The 24,205-nt window shown below is 47.3% G+C and overlaps 1 protein-coding gene across 2 annotated transcripts; it reads right to left on the minus strand.

The window, feature by feature from the left end:
• Positions 1 to 7,280: 7,280 nt before the first annotated feature.
• Positions 7,281 to 23,043, minus strand: IFITM10 (interferon induced transmembrane protein 10). 2 transcript variants are annotated; one of them, XM_019552274.1, is made up of 3 exons: positions 22,861 to 23,043; positions 21,286 to 21,718; positions 7,281 to 8,365 (listed from the first exon to the last, which is right to left on the minus strand). In XM_019552274.1, exons 1-3 carry the CDS (start codon positions 22,980 to 22,982, stop codon positions 8,216 to 8,218), a joined length of 705 nt encoding a protein of 234 aa, XP_019407819.1. In that variant the 5' UTR covers positions 22,983 to 23,043; the 3' UTR covers positions 7,281 to 8,215. The 2 variants fall into 2 exon arrangements, with proteins under 2 accessions (XP_019407819.1, XP_019407818.1); XM_019552273.1 differs by lacking the exon at positions 22,861 to 23,043 and having other exon boundaries at positions 21,286 to 22,412.
• Between the last annotated feature and the right edge of the window lie 1,162 nt (positions 23,044 to 24,205).

A 24,205-nucleotide genomic window follows, 5' to 3' on the forward strand; every position in this document is an offset into this window, starting at 1 on the left:
TGTCATGTAGGGGTCCCAGCACCAGTGAGGGCATGCCTTAACACACACACACTTGTCACAAGTTTTGTTTGCAGCAGCTTGAGGTGCAGTTTCCCAGAAACCCTTGCACCTATCTTCTTAAAACTTGTCAGGCTTCATGGCCTCAGCAGGGGCTACGAAGTCTGCAGTTTTCACCCTGCTGTGCCTTAACACTTACAAGTGACATGAATTTTGCTTTCATGACTTTGAGGCTTGGCAGGTTTTATGCCCTTAGAAGGGGCTACCATCCCTGCTGTTTTCATCCAAATCTTCCAAAAAATGACAAAGTTATAGGCAGTTTTGTGCTTCCCCATTTTAGCCTATGGGCAAAATGCTGAAACAACATCCAAACGGCCTCGAAACAGCAAAACAGTTTTGATGAAGTGAAACGGAACAGTGCTTTCAAAATTAAACAAAACTTGAAATGAAACACTGTTCCATCAAAACAGCCAAACGGAAGTCGAAATCAAGTGGTGCTGTTTCCCACAGCCCTAAATATAGTCAAATAAGCAAATAGAAAAAGAAGATATATTAAACACATAGATATAGTAAAATAAGCAAATAGAAGAACAAGGTATAGTAAAGGCATAAAAGATATATCACATGCACACACACACCTATTTTCCAGATGAGCCTATGAACTTCATTTCGTCAGCCTCCTGGATTCAAAAACTCATGGACTCAATATAGACATTGGATTTATGACACACTGTAACCTGCCTGACATCTGACTCCCCAGGTACCTCTCCACTTTTACCTGCTACATCCCCTTCCCCCTCCCACACCAGACTGTCTCTTATCCCCTGACACCTCAGTTTACATTTTCACTGACTAGCCTTTTTGCCTGCATTGCAAGCCAGCCTTTGGCTTCTTCACTATTCATTCCATCCAGGAAGAGTGCACATACACCAACTAGATGCGTCCTCAGCCTGACAAAGGGTTTTTAAACCCGAAAGCTTGCTAAGATATTTCTCCAACTATTCAGTTTGTCTAATAAAAGATGTCAGAGGTACCCTTAACTGGTCCGTGCTGGGGCCAGGACCCAAAGGGGGGTCAAAGGGCCAGAGGCCCACCACAAAGAGTGCCAGAGCAAGAGGTTCGGGATTCCAACTAGTCTGGAGGCTGGGCCAGGACTTAAGGGGGAGCCAAAGGTCCCAGAGAGGTGAAGGATGCAATGTGTGAGTCATGGGCTGCAGTGTTACAGGAGGTATGGAGCTGTGGAAAGGATGTCACTCCAAGACACCTAAATGGGCAGCCACCCACCTGGGAAACATCTGAATCAGTTTTCCATCAAGGCGTGGCAGGAAAAAGGGGGTGGGTGGTTGGCCCAGAAACAGGTGGGTGGGAAGAGATCTAACCAGCACCAGGAAGGCCCCCTGTTACAGGCTACCATTCCTGCTGGTTTGATCCAACTGCGCCTTAACACACACACTAAGTTACACAAATGTCACAAGTTTTCCTTTGAACAGTTTAAGGTGCAGTTTCCCAGAAACCCCTGCACCTATCTCGTTGAAACCTGGCAGGCTTCATGCCCTAAGAAGGGGCTACCATCTGAAATGTTCATCCAAATCAGGCAAGAAATGAGGAAGTTATAGGCATTTTAATGATTCCTCATTATAGCTTATAGTCGAATCTCCGAAGCAGGGTCGAAACTCCAAAACAGATTCAGCTGAATTGAAACATAACAGTGATCCAGAACACCAAAATGAATCCCTATCCTCTAAAATGGCCAAATCTGAAATCAAAATGGGACATAGCCATTTTGTACAGCTCTAGCAAGAGCATGTTGCCAGGTGAGTAATACTGAACCTGCTTGCCACGGATATGGCTTCATTATGAAGGTTTTCATTGCAGCGTGAGTGTATGTGGTGGGTCTTACATCTGCAAACTGTTACACATGCAATCACTGTCTTTAAACTGCTGAGACTGTGTGAACATGGTTTTTTAGGAGCAGGTCCTAAATTAGACTGAGTGTATGATGAGAGTAACAACAGAGCTGAGGTGGGAAAAGGCAGAGTCAAACTACTTGCTGTTTTTAATGAGGGAGATTATAAGTACACTCAAGTTGCACTCCTTAACACTAGCGGGGAATTTATCTTGCATGTGCTAGCACTTGTTTGGGAGGAGGAGACTGCTTCCTGCAGAAAACAAATGCTCTTGGTCGATACTTTTTGTCTATTTCCTGTGAATTCCTTAGAAGTTTCCAGGGGGTACTTTTTAATGAATGAATAGCCCTGATACATTCCCACTGGAGTAAGTCAATGGAGAAGCATTAAGAAATAGAAGGATCAAGCCCATTGTTTTCCCTGCTTTCAGTTTGGGATCAAGTGCAAATGCGGCTGCTTGATACCATAGGAAAGGGCATCCGAGAGATGGGATCTGAGAGTGGTGGGCTGCAAGTCTAATCAAGTACTGAAATGCCTGTGTTCCTTTGTTTGGAAACACTTAAAATAGCCTGGGTGTTACAGAAAACAGACCATAAATATGAAAGCTACTGCTACTAACAATAATCCACCCTCTTGGTCCTTAGCAGTTTAGACATACAAAAATGACGGAGAGGCAATTCCATATTCCCAGTAGTTCATTAAAACATCATCCATTTTCTTTCAGATAAGACCATCCATCACAGATAGAGATGATCCTGAGTCACTTGTCACACTTGTTAAATGAAAGAAAGGTTTGGTTTGGGCTAGTTCCAGTTTTGTGTCAGCTTCCGCTTTATCTGAACCTTGCCAATCGCCATGAATACTAAGTAGGCTTGCTATCCTCTGCTTAAAGCACAGACCTCAAGAAGAAGAGAGCTGCAGAAGTGGCTATATGATTTCACAGAAGCTAATGAGATATAATTTCAGCATAGAAACTGCCCTCCAGTGGAACCTGTATGGATGGAGGACCCAAGGTGAGTGCATTTACATGTGCTATTAATGCGCTTTATGCTTACTGGGCAGAAAAATTATGCACGGTAAGCTTTCCCTGGGAGTGCATTTATACCTGCACATGTGGAGAACAAATTTGCTCCCGATGGGAGCAACTCAGTGCAGGGCTACTCCTGCCCTGCTCTGTCCACCTGCAGCAGCCAGAGGAAGCTCCAGGCTCCCCTGGCTGCCAGCCCCAGGCTAGTCGAGGCACTGGGGTCAGGCCTGGGCTCTGAGGGGCAGGGGAAGCTGTTCCACCTCTGGGGTAGATGCTTTCCAGCCCCATGTCCTGACTGGCAGATATAGGCATGGGGCTTGGAAACCATCCCCTCCCCTAGCAGCTGTTTCCCAGCCCTGCACCTTGAAACTGGGAAACGGCTAGGGGAGGAGACAGTTCCCCCACCTCCTGCTGCCTGGGGGGAGCAATTTCCTTTTGTCTACACGTGTGCAACTGAGCAGTAGCTAATGCACAGTTCATCTACTACCTGTATTTAGAAGTAGTAGAAAACCACGAATTAATTTACTTAATTTAATTTACTTAATTTGCTTAATTTACTGTGTGCAGTAGCTGCTGCACATGGTTACATGGTGATACTTTACTGCGCAGTAGATTAGTCTACTGAGCAGTAAGCATCTTGGGCCCAGCATAAAAATTTGCTAGTAGTTTAACGTTTGACTGTCCCTTGTTTCAAGGGGAATCAATCATTTCAGTCTGACAATTGCTTATATGTTAAACAAAGTCACTGTCTCCTCCCTTTTACTGCTGAAATCAGATCAGAAATAAAGATTCAGGAACCTGACAGGACACAATCACTGACACTGAAGGCAGGGACACTATAGCTTCTAAAATGTATCACATGTATAATTTCTTTGTACCTCTTATTTTTGGTTTTTGCTATATACTGTTTGGTACCAGCAGTCTGAGGGGTACGATTGGTGAGGTGATGCTAACTATTGCCTTGATCAGACACAGGATGATGAACTTGGGTCTAACTGAACTAATTTTTCCAGGACAACAGGAAGAAGAAAGAAATTATATTACTTCATCTATCTGCTGCTCCTGAGCCTAGAGATGACTGAGAGGCCAATTCAGACTTTGATTTAACGTACAGAAGTCTTAGGGAAGCTTTACTTTATGCTAGCCATGAATGGACCACTTAATGAAAGCCCAGGAAAACTGGAGTGCAAACTAGTTGGCCACACTCTCACCAGAGCCCCTGTCAGGCCTTTGGAGCACCACCTAGTCCCAGAGGGGAACCAGAAATAGGTGCTCTTTAGAAAGGATAAAAATTCCAAAGGCCTAAAACGCTCACGGTTTGCATCAGGGAGTAAGATGCCTCATAACTGACAGAGGTTAGAAGAAATCATGCCTCCGGGCAGATTATTTCATAATTGTTCATGACAAGGATCCCCATGAGGTGCCACATATTGCCTGCTGTCAGAGACAGGACTACGGACATGATGAGCCAGCCTCTAGTGACATCCAGTATGTCAGTTCTTCTCTGTCAAACAGGGAACTACATAGCTCAGGTTACTAATGGGTTATGGATCTTTCCATCTTTGGTTTCGCTATTCAAATGCAGACCAGGCTACAGTTCTGAGTTTCTGCAGTACATCATATTTAGGAACAGTGCATTTGCTTTGAAAGACCAGGATCCTGACCCATCTGATCAGAGGCTGTATGGAAGGATTTTTAAGATGATCTTTCATGTACAGGCTTTGGGCATGCCAAGGAGCAGCTGAGAGAAGCCCTGGGTGCAGCATGCTCAGGGGCTGCACTAAAGTGGCTACACTGCCTGATTTTTGGTCTTTGAATAAGGAGTGGGAGCCAGCAGGCAGCTGTATCTCTCAACAGTGTTCCCAGGTTTGCCATGGTAATGATGCAAAGATATGCCCCTAGAGATGCTTTCACAAGGCAAAGAGGCAGAGAGTAGGTAGTGTAGTTGGTCAAAAGGGTGGTAGCAGAAGGATGGATGGATTCAAAGCAGGGCTCATTGGTGAAAAATGCTTATAAACACTCATATGTGCATGCACACACAGGAAAGGAACAAGACAGAGAGAACAGGTTGGCCTTGCAGTGTGCCTAGCAGGTCAACACACAAGCTCTGGTAGAACAAGATGAGATGATTCGGGCTGTCTAGACCAGGGGTGCTTACCCCCTAGCCTGCTCCCCTCCTGCCAAATTTCCAGATCGCTGAAGAGCCCTGCAGGCCAAATAGTGTTGCCCCATGCACTGGATGGGGTGTGCAGAGCAGCACAGGGCCCAATTCCACTGCATGTAAACTAGTCTTGGGTGGTGCAGGACCTATTCCCAGTGTGTGGGCCCTATCTAGTCAGCAGACCAGCCCCACACCTCTTATTTGATCCGTGCAGCCAAGATGTTGAGCACCATTGGTCTAGACCAGTGGTTTTCAACCTTTTTAAATTTGTGGACCCCTGAAAAATTTGAAATGGTGGTGCAGAGCCCTTTGGAAATTTCCAACAGAGGTGCAGACCCATTTGAAAAGTCTGGGTATTCATTTACTTTTGATGGACCATAGTCATCTTTTGCAGACCCTTTAGACATAGTCTGTGGATTCCCAGGGGTTCACAGACCACAGCTTGAAAACCACTGATCTAGGCCTATGCATTTAGTAAGCTGGATATCAGACCTGGTTTTACCATTAACTTGTAGGACTTGGACAAGTCACTGAAGTCTATATTTTTAAAAAGTCCATCAATTTGCAGCACCTCAGCTTCTGGATGTCCAACTTGGGATACCCACAAGTTGATTTTCCACAGACATGCACAACAGCTTCAGCCAGCAGTGGGTGCACAGCATTGCTATAAGCATCAGGCTCTAGGCACCTCCAAATGGAATTGGGTATGAGGAACTCTAATGATGGCAGTGTCCCATGACAGCTATGGGCCTCAGTTTCTACACCTGCAAAACGGAGCAAAACCTCTGGACCTTTGTGGAGCCCTTTGAAAACTAGTGTATATGGGCATCATCTACTTTATATATTAACCGTGCAACCCCAATAGAAACATGTAGAACTGGCCCGTCCAGCTGAGCAAGAATCTGTCTGCTAGGACTTCAGCTTGTTTTCAGCTAATTGAGAACCACAGTGCAGGGGAGGATGAGGTCTATCTACATCCCTGGATTGATGTGTGTGATGTTTTCTGGTAGGTGCCCATACAGCTCAAGGAGAGCACATCAGCCCTGACCTGTAGCAACTCTTGTTATTCCTAGCTGAAGGCTCTTCCGAGCAGCAGCTCTCTACAGAGTCAATGTTAACCTTCCATCTTTCAGCTCTGTGTGCGAGGACCAGGGCAGAGAAAGTCTTGCCTATTGGTTAGGCCACTGTGGGAGGGCAGGGGTCAAATCACAGGCTGAGTCAGGGAGCAGGAATCAGAAACTAAGTTACTAGATCCAAAGGGAAATCCAGGGGTAGAGTCCCAGTCACAGGCTGAATCAAGGTTTAGGAACTGATAGGGAGTGCTGAGGTCAAGATGAGCCAGGAGTCAGAACCAAAATCAGGGTAAACCAGGGGTCAAAGCCCCAGGCAGAGGCTGCCAGCTAGGCAATAAGCCCAAGTGAGCTTCCTGTTAAGGCCCACCACATTATGAACTCAGCTGTCCTGAGGCTAGAGCTAGATGCTAAACCTCCGTGATCCTGAATCCCTTAACAGCTGAATTCATGGTATGCATACACTGCATTTCCTTTCTGGAAATCCTAGGGTCACAGCACACTCAGACAGCTGCAAGCATGATATTACCTCAGTCATTTTTTGCTAAGGGACTTATAAGAAAGGCCAGGACCTTTCTCCACAAGTTACTAGCCCATAGGAGTACTCTCTGTATTTCATGTGCAGGCCATGCTACTGCACATGAATCCTAACACAATAGTGCATCAGGGATGCGAGTCCTTTCTGTGTTCATTCTGGTCCCCTTTCCATGGACACTTGGGTGACATCACTCTTCTCCAGCAGTCATGAGCGGAGAGCTAGGTTTACATTGCTTCTAACAAAATAAACTCTACCTGCTCACTCTATCTGGGCACACCAGAGTCGAGCAGTTAGGACTGTATTGAGGCTCTCTGCCTCAGGGGAACTTAAGGGCAGTGCTGCAAAGCTCAGCTCCATTTGGGGGCACTCCTGAATCATCTGCTCTACCTACCTGGTGGCCATTGGTGTGCCCCAGTGGGATCAAGTGGGCAGGACTTACTACTGTTGGTCAGGAGGGAAGCCATATAGACAGGATCCAACATGTGTTTTAATTCTCTCCTCTGCCTTCCCTTGGATCCAAACACGGACTGAAGGGGTTGAAAAACCCAATCGGAGGTAACTGCACAAAAAGCCAATGGCATCGGATGTCAGAGGTATCTTTATTGAACATTTACAGAAATACAGTAGCACTCAATATACAGGATCTATGCAAATCCTCCAGAATCCGTCCACATTCTCAGCATTCTCCGAAGGATTCCAAGGAGGGTTTTTCCTTTTAATTCTTTGGGGCTTTATCTGGAGACTTGAGGGTTTTTTCTAGTATGAATTCTCTAGAATTCCACTCTCCAGATGTGGTGGTGGGGTTTATATTATTATGGCCTTCAAATTTAATTGAACAAATGCCTATATTAAAGAAGGGAAAAGAGCAAAACATACACAGGGAGGGAGAGAGAGAGAGAGAGAAAGAAAGAGGGCTTAATAGTGGCCTGAACCATCTGATATCTTCTGAATCAGCCCTGTCTTGGTTGTCAGGTTTTTCTCTGCTGCTGGACTCTTTTCTCCCTCTCCCCAGCTTTTGGAAGCATGTGAACTGATTAGAGAGATGCCTGGGAGCTCTGGAGGTCCCCTCTCTCAATAAGGCCATCTACTGGTTTCCATCCCCTGAGCAGCCCACCATTTGAGCTGGTCATATCACTTCACTTGGGTTATGGAGGGCACCATGTTCTCTAGATGGTGTTTTCTCCTCCGCTGCTGCGGTTGTTGTCCCTAGCTAGGTCTGTTGGCTCAAGATGCATCAGAGTTCTCTGCTTTGCCCATCATCATCATTGCACGCTTTTCTTCATCACGAAAAATAAATATTTTCCTGTAAAAATGTAAAAGTAAAACCCTTTTCTACAGAAGTTCACATACCAGCTGGGGTCAGGGAAGGTATGCTCCCTTGGGTTTAGTTATTTATCGGTTTATTTGTATTTTTTGCAATCAAGATGGGTCATTGTTTGTGTCCTTGCTACAGGAAATAACGGCAGACACTTCTGGCACAGAGGCATTTTGGCTGCAAGTGCTGCTGGCCTCGCTCTAATAGTCAGTGAGCGGGTATCGCAGGAAGATGAAGACAAGGATGATGCAGAAGGTGGCGAGTGCTGAGCTGGTGATATTGAAAAGCCGGGCTGTCTTGGCATCTTCAACAGCTCCATTCAGGTCATTGAGAAGTTTCTTATCCCGGACCTGAGACAAAAAGCATTGGGAGATGCATGAAGAAATATAGGCAAGCTAATCAGTTTTCAAGTTCTATTCCTACTGCACTTGCAGGCGGGGAGCATGAATTTTGGCACTAGAATGCCCTCAGGTGTAGATCCTGGCACTATAATGTATTGGGGCATGAAGCCAGGCACTTTAATACACTTGGGTGGGAATCTGAGCATTATAATTGCCCGCCTTAGGGCAATCCTGTTGCATTCAGTATGAATCCTGGCACTAGCGCATGGCTTCATCTGCATCTCAAAGTTCAGGCCACGCTACAGCATATGAATCCTAGCACAATAGTGCATTAGGGATGTAGGCCCTTTCTGTGTTCATTCTGTGAATCCCAGTCTGAACACAGAACACGCATTCTCCCCACTGCTTTCTGAAGCTAGGATGGTGAATTTCAACATAAATACACCGCGGGCTTTGCATCCCACGGACTGAAGAGTGGGAAGGCTGGCACTTGCTCGGTTGTGTGGGTGCTTCCTACTGCATTCAGGGGCTGGGAGTGTGAAACCTGGCACTGGATCCTACTGCGGTTAAAGGCTTTGCACAAGCCTACAGCATATTAATAGGCCTGGCTTAATGAACTCCTTTTGCAGGTCTTATGCGGCTTATGTCTCTCAACACTAGACTCGGCACTTTTCAGTTGCTGTGTTATGGTCTGGTGTGTTCATTATTTCAGAGGCTGTAACTTTAAACACATCCATGTTGGGAGTAGGAAGGGCTGGTGAACTTTGAAGACTGGTAATGACCTTGTACATCTATATTGCTAGCTTGTATGTCCCCCACCCCAACGCCATTCAGGCTGACAGTAATTGGTGATGCTGTTCCCCAGGAGCTGTTCAGTAGCCTACAATACGTGGATCTCTTACAGCTTCTGGACGGGGAGTATGAACCCTCAGCACAATTGGCACTAAGTAGGCCCTTGCTGGCAGCCTCAGAAAATAGGGTGAGAACTGAACAGGCCCAGACATCTACCCCTGCCCCCAAAAGGGGGGTCCCTCATAGTCAGGGTGAAGGTGTATTAGCGAGGCAGCCTGGGAATGCTGTGAGGGTGTCAGTCCTTGTTGTGTCTGTTCTGTGAACACACTACAAGGCTCTGGTGCCTGCTTCTCCTTCCTACTACCCTTACATTTGCTCAACATTAACTCATTTACAGTGTTCCCATCTGGACACTAGATGTCACTGGTGAGCTACTGAAACCCCAGAGCTGGCTCCAGAGCCCTGCCTCGAAAGGCTCAAACACCCCTATCAAGCCGGAGCCTTCTGAAAATGTGCCAGGGTTGATTCAAGTCATGCTTTAGTGATTTCCTCTATAGCTCCCGCAGCACTTACAATGCGACGTTATCCAGAGGGCCTCACTACATGCGGAGTGGCAGCCTATGCCCCCCACCCCTTCCAGGGAATCACTGCGTGATTCCAGTTAGCTGAGCTCCAAGGGCCTAAAGCTCGCTCCAGACCTCAGAGTCATGCCCCATGCACTCCAATATACAGCACCTTCCCCTCTGCCCCCCAGGCAAGGGCATCCCTCTGCCAACCCCCCCTCGCTTTTCATGAATGCTGCATACCGGCCTCCAGAATGGAGTAGTTTGCCCGCTTATGGTTGCACGGGAGAACCTACTGCAACAGGCATCATGCTAGCTTTGCATCCATGCTGGTGAGATTTTTTTTTCTTCCTCTCTTGTCTCCAATAAGTGCTGAATTCTCACATTCCCCTCCTTCCTCTGTTCCCCACCACAAGGTTGGTGCCTCCAGACTCAGCGTGTCTGCTGTCTACACAACCACATTTTCTGAATTGCACAGCACCCAACAGGTTCCATGGAGAACAGCAGCATCTGCTATGGGCTGGGCACTCTGAAATTCTGGCTGGTGCTGAAGGCTCCTGCTGTGTAGGCAGGTCAAGCATGGTGCAGCTGGTGGGAAGTGAGCCATGTTCAGAGGGGGACCTGCTGCAATTTCTACGTAAGAGAATAAAATCAAGAACTCTTCTGTGCAAAGCACTACTGCACGATCATTTGCATGCTGATGCAGAACCTGGGACAGCAGGGTTTTGGACAAAAAGGGTAGGTGGGACTCAAGGCTCAAAACATCATGTAGTGAGCACCCGTGCCTGCTACAGGGTTGGCACATGTCAGTTCGGCAAAGGACTCGACCGGGATTTCCCAAGAATGGCACGGTCCATATCCCACTCCTTGGAATGGAAGTCACTTTAAGGAGGACCATAGGGGAGCTGAGTCAAAGGAAACCCAAGTGTGCCTATGCCTAGAACAGGTACTCATGCACAAAACACACTTTCCAGTGACACCACCTTCTGCCATTTGACTGCCTTTTCATCTTCCTCCTCCTGGCTTCTGCTCTGCTCCCCATGATCTTCTCCAGCCTCCTCCTCTGCTCCATGCCCCTTCTCTTACCCTTCTTTCCCTATTCATCTTCATCCCATCTTCACGCCACCCCTCCTTTTTGCCTTTTTTTACATTTTCCTTCTTTTCTCCCCTACACCCCTTGTCTCCTGCTTATTCCTTTACTTTCTTCCTTTCTCTTGGGCATGCACTTTGCCCATACTTGCTCTGTGGAAAAAGCCCCTCCAATCAGCCTACTGTGGTGCTAATGTTAAGAGGCACTGAGCCATGTTAGTGCTGTACCAGACCCAAGGCTGCTTCAGGACTTTCACATCCTGCTTTTTGGAGATGCTGAACATCCCGATCCCCTTCATGTCAATGGGAGCCATGGGTACAGGATACATTTGAAAATGCGGGCATTATCTTGTATCCTGCCAGACCTCCCTGTCAAAATGAGGAGCAACGCAGGGAAGTCAGGTAGCTTAGCACCCTTTTTCTCTTTCTGCCTCTTCTTTTTCCTTTTGACCTCCTCCTCTTCCCTCTGCATGCTGTCCTCCCCTCCCTATTGTTTTGTAGATTAATTTGGTATATCTCATATTCTGCATAGCTTAATACTTTGTGGAGTATGGCCGGGAATCTGCAGGGCATATAGATGGGGAAGAAGCAATGACTCCGGTTACTTACTCCTTGAAGAACCAGCTGTAGGGGATGACTGGGTAGACAAGATCATTGATTACAATGAAGCCATGCTGGTCAACACCAGCAGAGGATCAGGGTTGCAGGTCTTGGAGCTCAATTTGAGACTCTGTGATGTTTCTACGACATTTCTGAATATAGCACAGCTGTGTAACAGCATAGGCTGTGCTCTGCCCTTACTCAACCCTCAGCTGATGTCTCTTCCTTAGGGTCTCCCCACATTCTCCATGGACTGATGGAGCCTTCAGCCCTCATTTTCCCTTCCCCCTTTTCTTTTTCTGGGCTTTCCAAGCAGACATGCAATACTAAGAGCCTTTTCTTCACTGCCTGGCACTGAGCAGAGGCCAGGAGGACAGAAGGCACTGCTGGCAAATTAGTATACACCCTCCCTTGTTGATTTATCTCAGCCCCAAACTGGGCTTGGTTCTGTCACATGATTTACTGATGATTTCAGGAGTGAGGAGTTGCTTTGAGTAGGTGCCAGAGTTACTTCTGGCAGCTCCAGCAGCCCTCTGTGCCTGCACTAGATGTGCTTGTGTTACCTGCCTCTTAAATGACTCCACAGATTTAGAGTCTTCCTGAACCAACCAGTGTGATCAGTGCTGGGTTGACAACACTCATGTGTTAAGGTAACTGCAGAAATTGCTGTGCTGGGAATCAGACAAACAAGCATAGTTCCTTTAGATGAGACCAGCAAAGCCCAGGAGGCTGGTGGATCTGAAGCATTGACTATAAAGAGTGAAGTCCTGGGGCACCTGCCTGCCAGAACCACCTGCTCTTAAGGTTTATAATGCAGGTCATGTAATGCAGCATCACTGCAAGTAGTTGGACTGCCCTGAGCTAGTAATGTGCTGTGTAAGCTGCTTCCTTTCTCTGTCCTCCGGATGTAGGAGGTCTGGGTACTTGATGCCTGGACTAGAGAGAGGAAGCATGGCTGAGGGGGGCATGTGGGGATCCCAGGCTGTGTTTAAATCAAACACATTTCACTGGTTTAATCCAGAACCAGCAGCTAAGCAGAACCTGGTGTCAAGGCTGTCCATTTTGGAAAGATCCTACCACTGCAGCCACCCCCATTCTTGCCTTGGGTCTCTGAAGCCAGGGAGACTGGGCAACTCTGAAGCTCCCCCAGCAGTTGGACCTGATTACGGTGCTGGAATCCCCCTCTCCCCCATGCTATTTTCAGTCTCCTGTTCCTACATCCTGGTTTGCCTTCTTTGAGACCCACTGTATTCACGTCTCATCTGCCACCCTCGCTGAGCCTGTGATCTACATCTACTGACCTCGTGGCTGTCCTTTCTTCCCTCTCTAGCAGGGTGGTGAGGCCCCGTTTTGCCATTTTTGCCCTCTGCAGAAATGATTTAGGTTCTCCTGCCTACCCCAGCTGAGAGTTTGCTACTTCTCACTGAGGTCCTCGTCCAGCCTCCAGTTCTAGACAGTGTCTCACAGCTCAGTCACATTCCTGACCACATGTTTTTCTCTCATCTAGTCCTCTGACAGCTACTTACTCCCCTTCACCATAGCTCATTATCCCTTCTTTTGTCTCCAGTCCATTGACTATTCTTTCTTCCCTCTCTTTTTCCCCTTTCTTATCCTCAGTTGCTGCTGACAGGCCTCTGTTTCTACCTTTACTTTCTCCTTTGCTCAGCTTCCATCTTCCCCTTTGCAATGAGCTGCCCCTTCCTCCCATCACCCACCCTGGTTCTTCCTTTCTTTTGCTCCTTCTCCAATTTCTGCATTGCTGAACAGGCCTGGGGCATCCCTGGGCAGCAGAGATGGTACTTGCCTTCCAGCTCTGCCCTCCTCCTCACTCACAGCACCCATTATTTGTCCCCGATCAGTCTTTGCCCTCTTTGCTGACACTCCGTCTCTTCTGCCTTGAACACTCCCTAAAAGCTCCTCCTTGCTCCTGCCTTTCTCTACCTCCTCCCCAGCCTAGGCTCTTTCCATTTGTGTTCAAACTGCATGCTAGTACACCAAGAACTTTCTTTTGACACCTTTAGCCACTCCCTTGTCCCGCCCCATCTTCTCCTTCTTCACCTGGTTTCTGACCAATTCGTCCCAGTCCCTCAGCCCGTCCTCTCGCTCCCCTCCAGTCAAAGCTCGTCTTTTCCCCATTTTGTCTCATTTCTCCTTAGTCCTCCTTTCTGGCTCTCTCCCCTCAGCAGAGGCACTCAATCTACTGACTCTACAGAAGACTGTCTGGTCCACCTTCTGCAAACTCCTACACCAGTGTAGTGCTCCTGTCCACCAACAACGTATCAGCTGAAGACATGAGATGACCCACCTCCTTCTAGCGATTTCAAAGGGGCTCTGTGTTCTGCTGTATCTCTGCATGCCCAACTCTTCTCTTCCTCTTGGCTTCCTCTCCCAGTCCTCCTAAACCCCCTTCAGTGGCTGTTCTGGCCTCTCCTTTGTTCAGGCCTCATCAGCCCTCCCCCTGCAGTCCGTAGGAATCCTTCAGCCTTCTCTCCTTACTCTCATCCTCCTCGCTCCTTATTTTCTCACACACTCTGTGGCTTCAGCTCTCCCCTCAGTACAAGTGATTCATTATCATTTATATTGCAGTAGAGTCCGGAGGCTCCAGCCAAGGATCAAGGCTTCAGTGTAGTAGGCACTGTACACAGCTCTAACAAAAAGACAGACTTTGCTCACAGGCTGGGTAAGCTTCCTATATCTCTTTTCCCCCAGCCTCTGCTCCTCCTTTGTCCAGCCTCATCTTGCATCTTAAACTCATCCTCTCCTTCAATATCCTGCCACTTGGTTTTCATAGGAGTAGATCTCCTTGCCATTGGATGCACATTTCCTGTCCTGGCCTACTCTATCATTAAGGAAATGCCCATCATTCCTATATCTTTGTCTCACTGCTATTGATCTTCAAGCTCATGTTCACCATCATCACCTTGCAAGCATTAAGGAAAGCTCTTCACAATACCCTGGAAGGCAGAAAAGTAGTTGACCCAGGGGGAACCGACGCACAGAAGCTAAGTGATTTGCCCAGGGCCAGATGGGAAGTCTGGAGCAGAGCAGAGAAACCAAACCCAGACCTGCTGGATTCCAGTCCATTGCCATTCTCAGAAGATCATCCTTTATCAGTGCAGGCTCTCCTCCTCTCTCTTTGCTAATGATAAAGGCATCTTTTGAACTGCATCACTAACCCTTTCACTCCATTAGTATCCTGCCACTGGCTTCCTGTCTCTCAGCTTGTCAACTCCCAACTCCAATAGCTCCCACCAAACTCCTGCTCAATTTGTCCCTACAGACCTCCCAGACTTCTTTTATCATGCCTTCCCTGTGCCGTTTTCTTTCAATTAAACTTTGTGTTTTCATTTCCCTTAAACCTGGAGATCCCTCCTTGGCTTGTCTGTTCTGGACCCCACTTTCTTTTCCTCACAATCATCCCTGAAATCTCTCTCTCTGCATCTTCCTCAGCAACCATCTCTTCATGAATGCCAGTGTCTGTTTTTAGGCTTGTCTCCCTCTGATCCTTAATGGGTCACACAGTAGGGCAGTAAAGTGCTGTTAACTTGCTGTACTGGCTATAGGCTTACTACTAACACTTCTGGTGGGGTGATGTCTAAGATTGCCTAGACTTTTGTATTCGGCCTGCTGCTGGTTATAGCGTATGCTGCATGCACGAGCTGAGAAGACTGTGATTCCATGTCCCCTGCACATTACATACAGTTCTGCTTCTCTAGACATAAAAAAGCTTCCCACGTAGAAGGGGGTGGATTTGATTGCTTCACAAATCAGATATAAGCCTTCCAGTTCTGGAACACTTCATGTACAGACCCATCTTCTTGGTGACTAACGCGGTCTCATTTGGCTATTTCTGCCATGGTGTTTCTTGGGAGGTGGGTCTCCTGCCTCAACCTGCATTCCCACAAGCAATTGGTTTCCTAAGGGAGCAGCCTGGCGTTTGTCCTTCTTGAATCAGCTATCTGCCTAAGAGTTCAAAGCACAGCCACAGACGCTAGAGGCGGTGAAGCCCAACCCTCTCCTACAAGGGCAGCATTCATACACTTATCCTAATTTGCTTACATCTAGTTAAATAACCCAGACAAAGGGTGGGTGGGGACCCAGAGAAGGGAAGTGCCCAAGGTCATATGGGAGGTCAGTGGCAGAGCCAAAACTAGAACCCAGGTTTCTTGATTCCTATTGTCAGGCCCTACTCACTAGGCCAGGCGTCTCAACCTTTTTAGACTTGAAGAACCTCTTCAAGGGCTTAGAGCCCCTCTTGGAAAATGCCAGATTGTAGTTTTCACTAATTTTTTTTACTACTGAGAAATATTAGAGCAATTCTTCTGTTGCAAAGGACTCTAAAAAACCACAACAGGTCAGGGTGTTTTTGACACTGTGGATTCCTACCTTAACTCTCTAGGTTTATCTTGTGAATCGTATTTGTATACCCTAAGGCACCCTTGAAAGGATCTCCTTGAACGATGCAACAGCACCTTAGTTGAGAATCATTGCTGACTCCCCATGGTTAGATGGTAAGAAGGTGCAGAGATGCACATATTTTTTTGTAGAGGTGAGGCAAAACCTTGAAGCACCTTGTGCTGCCTACGGGGCTTCCTAGGAGGGGAAGCTTTTCAAGAGCCCTGAAAGATATAGTTCAGTGGCTCCCAGGAAAAATGACAGTTGAGGGCAATCTCCCTTTCTGCACCTTTCTCAGACTGGTCTCCCTTAACAAGGAAAGAGGGTCTGAAATCTCTGCCAGAGTGAGTAGTTCACTGATTTCCTTTCCCTTGATATGTAGCAGGTCCTGGATCTACCCATCAACCTGGCAGCAGTGCATACTTTTCTCATAGGCAGAAGTTATGGACTTTGAGACAGAAAATGCGGGGATCTCGTATTCAGGGATCTCAGGTGCCATATAGCTCTGAGAGGTTTGTAGTATTGAATCCTTTTGTGGTGGGATAGAATCACCTGGTGGACATAATACGCAGAAAGCAAAACCCTGGAACACAACACGAAGTTGGAATTCCTTGTTTTCCCCAGGTCCAAATCTTCCATAATAAAATCTGACTGAGAACGCAGCTTCTCTGATCTACTGCCTCTTTATGTAATTGGTTCAGGAAAGGATTTGGCTTTCTCCAGAGGTCTCTTGTGATAGACCTACTGGTGATTGAAGTATGATCTGCTAACAGCAAGTGCTGATGCATCATTTATTAGAGCTTAGAACTGGGAAACAGGGGAGAGGTGGGAAGTGAGCTAAATGACTCATGTGAAAGTCAAGGCCACAACGTTTCTCTGTAGCAAGAGAAAACAATGTACATCTATCTATCCATCCAAAGATAGGAGACGGCATAAGCTGAACTTAATGCTAGCTGGGACTTTAACATTTATCTGCCTTCATCCCTAATCATATCCGTTACCTGCCTCTAAATACACACTTCTGCTCACTACAAATCCTGCTGCTTCCTTTTCTGAGCAGCTTGAGATGTTAGAACAAATTCTTAGCTGGTGGAAATGAGCAAAACTTAGTAATAGTCAATGAGCAATGCTGATTTATACCAGCTGAGCATCTGGCTTACCAAGGGTTATAAAGAGAGGGTATAAGAAAAGGCAAGATATGCAGCCACAAAGATTACCTGACACACTTGGCTGGTGGACTTGGCCTCTTCAGAACTTTGTACTTTTCTTTGACTGAGAATGTCAGCTCTAGGGTGCTTGAACCTATGTGTTTTCAGGCCACCTACCTCATTTTGGTGCTACAACCTGTGTATATTCACACAACGAGAGCTCTAGCTAGCTGCCTATATCTTGAGATGCATAAAGTCATGGGAAGCAGAGAAGTCAGTGTATTATTTTCATGATGGTGCCTGAGGCAAGTGAAAAGATAGGCAAGAGAATCAGACATTTTTAAATGTAATGTGAGAGGACCCTAAAGATCCTGATTCAGCAAGGAGTGTAGGCACATACCTAACTTCCTGCACCTGCGTAGTCCTAGTGAAGTCAGTGGGACTGCTCACATGCTCTGCATTAGACAGCTGCTTAAGTACTTTGCTGAACTGGGTCATAAAACAGATTGAGTTTGGCAAATATATATGATGTCGACTGTGCTTTATCAAAAGCAGTTATTTCAGGTATTTAAAACAAGGATTTTTAATATTTAATTTATGTTAAAATAAGGGTAAAAAACCAAATCTCAGGGTCCCCAGCCTTCAGCATATTGGCAGCCCTCCAAGCAAGAGACCCAGGCAACCCCAGCAAAGAGCTGGGATTCCAAAGACCGGCCTTTTGACTTCAACCACAACCAAGGCCCCAGTTCTGTGCTGAACTCCATATGAGCAGACTGTCAGGTCCCCACAGGGTCTCTTCTAGGTGCAGAGATCCTTGCACAATCAAGGCCTAAACCCATGTTTGTAAATTTTGCTCAGAGTTCATTTCTGGGGAAGGTCTAAGTAGGGAACTTACGTGTTCCCTGTTCCAGGCTCTTCTCACCTTGCAGCAAAGGCTGATTGCATGTAACAGAGATGAAAGCGTGACTGTAAAATTCCACAGGAACTAATAGAGAGGGACACACACACACACAACACCGCCTCCCACCACCCCAAGACAAATTCTTCAGTGGGGATGCAGTTCTTTAAAAATTAAACTCTCCAGGATAAATAAGAATACCAGGAGAATCTCATTTGCTTTCAGGTTCTGTAGGGCTTTTCCAGACAAGCACTTTTGCTGCTTCCAGATATGCCTGATGTGATGCCAGATATGCCTGATATGCCTACACTGCCCCTAGAAGGTCACCACCTTGCACTGAGGACTGTTTTGTTCTCAGTTTTCTTTCTGTCACAAAATCAAAAGCATGAGAGATAGCAAAGACCTATAGGATCATTTAGTCTGTCCTCTGCTAGAGCACCACTTTTTCCCACAGCTTATTCACTATTGCTTGGTTCAATTTAGAGGTGCGTATGTACGCAGAGAAAGTGATGGGGATTCCCTTACAGGAGACTATTGTGCCACAGTCTGAGAGGCTACTGATTGCACACTCCAAAATACATTGCTGTTTTTTGAGGTTCAGCTTTTCCTTTTTTCCTAGTTCTCATCAGATGAGATCTCTGCAGATGATGATTATGGACCTGTGCCCATGAAAGATGAAGCCCCTTCATCTACCACAGAGGTCAGGATCTGGCCCTGCACTACCACTATACAACATTTGCATGGAGATTTTTCTTCCCCTCCTTGCCAGCTGGCATGTCCTTTTGGTATAAGGGGAGAGCAAAGGGGGAAGCTATTTACAAGACTTGTAAAAAGCAAACAAAACTCTCCCTTTTTCTTTTGCATCCCTGAAAGGATTGAGTGGTGCTTCTGTAATGCCCGCGGTATTGTTTCTTGTCAGTGAGTTGCGGGTATTGAAATCTCTAGTTTTATTCCTAGCTCTCCAGAAATTAAATCTTTTCTCAACCTATGTGGTTACAACCCGTGTGTGTGTGTGTTGGGGGTAAGATTACAGGTTATTAAAGCCCATTCAAATTAATAAATACATTTTTTGTGACGGAAAAAGCCTGTTTCTTGCCATATGCTTTACTGTACTCAAGGGAGTCACCTGTGAGAAGACACCTGTAAGTCATCCTTATCACCTTTTTTTGAGGTTAATGTATGACCTTGGGACAGCCCTGACACTGGGCGTGATTGCCACCTGCAGAGCCCTGTACATTCAATGTCTTTTATAAACAATGGTGAATTCAGGTTCCCAACATCCCTGCTTGAAGGGAAGACATGAAACCTTTCTCAGCCTAAGCCCTGTGGTTGGTGTGCTAGATCACACTGCCTCGACCCTCCAGACAGCCCTGGTCCATACCTGGTTCAGACACATCCTCCTTGTACTCCCGCAGTATTTGTGATCACTAATGCTGGGTTAACTATTCTGTTTCTATGCTGAATTCCATCTGTAGATTGGCCTTTTGTAAAGGCTCCCTACCCAAGCTCATCAACTTGATTCCTGTCCCCGAAGCCACCCAAGCTACATTCAGGGCCAATCATTTGTACATACTGCGTCTCATTTGTATATACATTCACCTAATTGTTTTTGTTAAAAAGGTAACAAAAGCCCAGATCCTTTCTGGACAGATGATCAGGAAATGCTTGTTGGCCAAGCTCACCAGCAATGAAATCCTGCAGCTCAGCTGGTCTGTTCTCACTCTGCAGCTACAGGGAAAAATTACAGAAGGTTTCATGGACTCAAAGGATCATGTTACCTCATGAAAGGTTACAGCGCTATCAGAGAGAAGTACCAGACTGGGGCAATACTTCTAGGATGATCCAGTAAACCAAGTGCTGCAAAGACTAACCCTGGATACCCCTGAAGCAACACAGTCCCACTGGCCCTCTCATAGCTGCCTTTACACACAGTCTCCTGCTTCACTAATGCATCTGTTTCCAGAACCACAGTTCTCGTGTGTGAAGCCTGCTGTGGTTTCCCACCTCTTTAGTTAGCAGAGCTTATTCTTCCAGTCCTGGCAGGTCTCTGAATATGGCCTAATGATTCATGAGGTCAAGGGAGAGGGAGGCCATGAGCTGCTTTCCTTCCTGCTGTTTTATGCAGAAACAAGGGAAAAAGCAAAATGTTTTATGCCTTTCTGGTCCCACCACTGAAGGATGCTGGAGGCAGGGGCTGTGCTCTGAATGACAGAGCATGCAGGGAATAGTGTAGAGGGGCAAAGAAACAGTGCAGAAGTGGCTAGTAGTGTCTTCTGGGTCTCTGAGGCCCTCCAGCTTGCACAGGTACTCTCTCTCCTTAAAGGATCTCTTCTCTTTTGAGATCTTGTTACCCACTTCATGCCATAAAACAGCCTTACTATAGTCCTGATCCAAAGCCCATTGGAATTAAAGGAAGCATACCCACTGAAATCAAAGGGTACTTAAAAGGATGAAAACTTCCTTTTCCAGTACTAAGCCAGAGGCTTAAATAATGTAAATCAGCAATGCTCTATCACAGTCAATGGAACTACTGTGATTTATACAAGCTGTGGATCTGACCCATAGTCTTTAGCTAAACTGCCTTACCCAGTGCCTCAGGATGCTGGTGTGATATTGAAGCAAGCGATTTTAGGGTGGTGAACACAGGACTGCAAGCCAGAAATTCCCTGATTCTGTTCCCAGCTCTCCTATGAGTTTCCTGAATGATCATTGGCAGGTTTCTAAATGCTACCCCCCCACCATGCCTCAGCACTTCTATCTGCAAAATGGGGATCAGACTCTTTTCCCTCAGGAAAGTCACAAGGCTAAATCATTTGCAAAAGTGCTAGGAGAATATGAATGTGCTTGTTGTTATGATACGCAGCAACTGGTCTGCATTTTGGATTCCCCCGCACCCTGAGAACATCTCCTCTGACAATGGGTATTTTCCTCTCTGCACCCCTCGAGATGCTGTGGGATTCTGGCTGGCTGGTGACCGGGTTATTTTTCCTTCCGCTGAAATATTCAGCTCTTCTCGTGCTTGCCATGACAGGGTACCCAAGTGCACCAAAAGAGAAAGAATTATAAATTTCTCCAGTCACAACAAAAGCTGACTCAGACCCATCAGAGATCCCTCCTGATCTTTCAGCCTGGGTTTGGCTTCTTCTACAAAGCCCATCACCAAAGTATCCAGGTGCCTTTGTGTTCAACAGCCTCATCTCACAGAATTGGATTTACATCAAAATCACAAGGCAAAATACCTGTGTCAATCACAAAGCAATGTTCCCAAACCCATTATCTCCCGCTGACAGCACGTATTACTGGAACGGGACCCGATCCCTGCCTGTGTAAATCAATATCGCTGCACTGATTTCAACAGCACAATGCCATTTTACACCAGATATGGCACAGTGTGTTTCCCCTCAAGGCAGCCCCAGAGCTTAGCTTAGTAGGAGTGGTACTTACTTTCAGAGAATAGGCCAAGGCGATGAAGCCGAGACAGCAGAAGTTGAGGTATACGAAGTTGAAGATGGACCAGAGATAGTAATCGTTCACTTCGGTGGTGTCTGGGTAAATCTCAATCACTGTGGTGGGGTTCGTCATTGTCTTCTTCTCCACCAAGTGCTTGCACTGGACCGCTGGCCGCAGGCTGTCCCCTTTGCAGCTCTTGTTCTCCATAAGGTAAACAGCAGAAGAAGGAGACAGGACAGGCGAAGCTGCCTGTATGGCAGGGGGCTTGGAAATGCAAGTGAAACACCCCTGGTGGGGGATGTTCGTGGGTCTCTGGGTCCAAAACGCCCCCTCAAAGGGACATGGAGGGCCCAAGGGGGGTTCTTGTGTTTTCTCCGTGGTGGCTGCCGTGAATTCACAAAACTGTATCCTGGCAAAGTGAAATTTTCTGTGACAGATGGAGGTGGGGGGAGGGGTGGCAAGCGATGGGGATGGAAAAAGGGAAGGGGATTTGGGAGAAGGGATGGAAGAAGGGAGACAGAAGGGGCCAACAGAGGGAGAAACCAGAGAAGGGGGACAGAGGAGAGAGTGAGGAGAAGGGAAAGGGAGTAGGTAGAGAAGAGGGAGGATGGCAGAAAGGAAAGGGGAGGAGAGAATACTATTTACACTCATGTACCACAAAGGAGCTTTCTCCTGCACACTGAGCAGTCTTTAATGCATGCAGCAGCTTAACAGTTCCCCGTCTCCATGCAGCTGGGTGTCCCAGCTCCTGCAGTATGCTCTCCCTCCCTCCCTCCTCCTCCCACCCCATCCCTCCACACACACACACACACACATGCGCGCACACCAGCCCTACTAGAGTTCAGTAAAACACTGGGAAAGGGCAAGGAGCTTTAAACATCCATCACCCTCTTCCTTTCTCTCTCTCCCTCAATCTCTCTCATTCCCATGCTCCTGTGTTATTGCCAAAGTCCTTTGCTGTAGCACCCAGCAAGAACATATGGGTCTGTTTCCTCACTTGGCACTGCACACACACACACACACGCATGCACGCACACGTACGTGTACAGATACACACAGATATGCATAACCTGTGTGCCCCTGCCCCCCCCAAGACAACCCCAGCTGAAATGGAGGAAGGAGGCTGATTTTAGTATTTGGAAGAAAAAAAGAAACAAACAAACAAAAGAAGGGGAAAGAGAAAAGGAATGAAACACTTCTGAAGAAGCATGTGTGCGTGTTTATATGCATGGGGAGGGGTAGGAAGGGAAGGAGAATGAAGAGAGATCCCAAACAGATGCTGTGCCAAGGGTACCCTCCCCCACCCCCTCGTCCAACCCTTCCCGTCTGCCTGTCCATCTGTCCACCAGGGCCTTCCTGCTCCCTGTCCCATTCTGGGATCAAAGCTGGTTGCTGGGGGCAGGTGGAGCGGCTGTCCATCTCTACGGAGGAGCCTGCCTAGCAGCTGCGGCAGAACAGCCCCGGCTCCTCTCTCTCTCTCTCTCTCTCTCTCTCTCTCTGGGTTTTATTTTGCTGAGTCCTCATCTCTGTGGGATTCCTGATGTAATTGAATTTCCCATTTTCTTTTACCTGTCAGCAGCTTCTCCCGTTCGGACAACGCTGTGGTCAGAAAGGAGGAGGAAGAGAGGCTGAGAACAGGGGATGGTGAAGGGGATGCGAGAAGAGGCTGTCTCCTTCTCTCCCCCCCCCATTAGCTGTGTAATTAGAGAAATGGTCTGCCTCTAGCCACCCGCACGTCTGTCCATCCGTCTCCTCGGGAAGCAGAGAGAGAGATACTCACAAGGAGGAATGCAGAGACTTGCTGCATATCTGTCTCCGCACTGTCTCCAGCTCTTCTTTCTTAATAACTGGAGTTGGTAGAGGAGGGAAGGGAGAGCACGCGCGCGCGCGTGTGTGTGTGTGTGAGGAGGGGGGAAGAGGTCAACTGCCCCCCTTCCCGAAACACACAGTACAAGGTGCACATGCTCATTATAGCCTTTGGGCAGCACAGCTCTACTTTACTTCAGCTGCTGATGCCCTTTCCTCGTGCCCTCCTGGCCTCCTGCCGCATATGTGAGTGCAACCTTCTGGTTCAAATGTCTTAGTACCTACCTGCTGGAAAGCACATCTCCCAGGCACACAGCTCCATGGAGAGGGCATAGGCGGTGGTGGGTTACAGGCTCTTGATCAGAAGATCGGCTCGGAAACATAGCAGCAGCAGCAGCCACAGATGTATTTACATTGGGATCTATGCAGCCTTAACTGTGGAGTTGCCGCGGAGGCCTGGATGCTATAAATTGAAAATAAAAATACCATAAAGTGTTGGCTGATTCCCCTGCCAGTCTAAATGCAAGCAGGATGAGAATAATAGAGCAGTGGTATTCAGCGAGGAGTGCAGGGCTGTGAGGAGGAAAATGGTGTTTGCGCTCTGGTCAGGGGGAATGGATAGAAATTAGACAGTTCTGCGTGCGAGCAGAGAGAGAATCAAAACAGCAGAAGTATGCCCAGGCCAGCAGGAACTGGAAGTACACAAGAAGTACCTTGTGTTGCTGAGATGGGGGATGTAGGGATGTCACTAAGGATAAAAAGAGCTTGGGAGCACTGGGATCTGGGTCTCATTTCCCTCAGCCCTGGGTATTGGCATGGATTTGACAAAATGGTTCCCACCTCCAGTTGCCACTTGTCACAAATGTTACGCCAAGACAGCAAGGATATCTATCAGATGTTGGTACAACTGCATAGCCAAAGGAGTTGTGTGTCAGCTAGTGACTTTCAGCTCATCCCAGAGGGCATAGCCATAGTGGTGGTGGTTGAGGTCTTCTTACGTCACTCTGCAATTAATGGATTTAGATCTGGTGCAGATGGGCTTGGAGTAGGGTGCCTGTGCACATGCTGGGAGGCTGCTCTGACACACTGTGTCTGCTGGAGTGTGCTA

The sequence above is a fragment of the Crocodylus porosus genome, unplaced genomic scaffold (assembly GCF_001723895.1).
Source record: "Crocodylus porosus isolate Cpor-Errol unplaced genomic scaffold, CroPor_comp1, whole genome shotgun sequence".
Taxonomy (NCBI): domain Eukaryota; kingdom Metazoa; phylum Chordata; order Crocodylia; family Crocodylidae; genus Crocodylus; species Crocodylus porosus.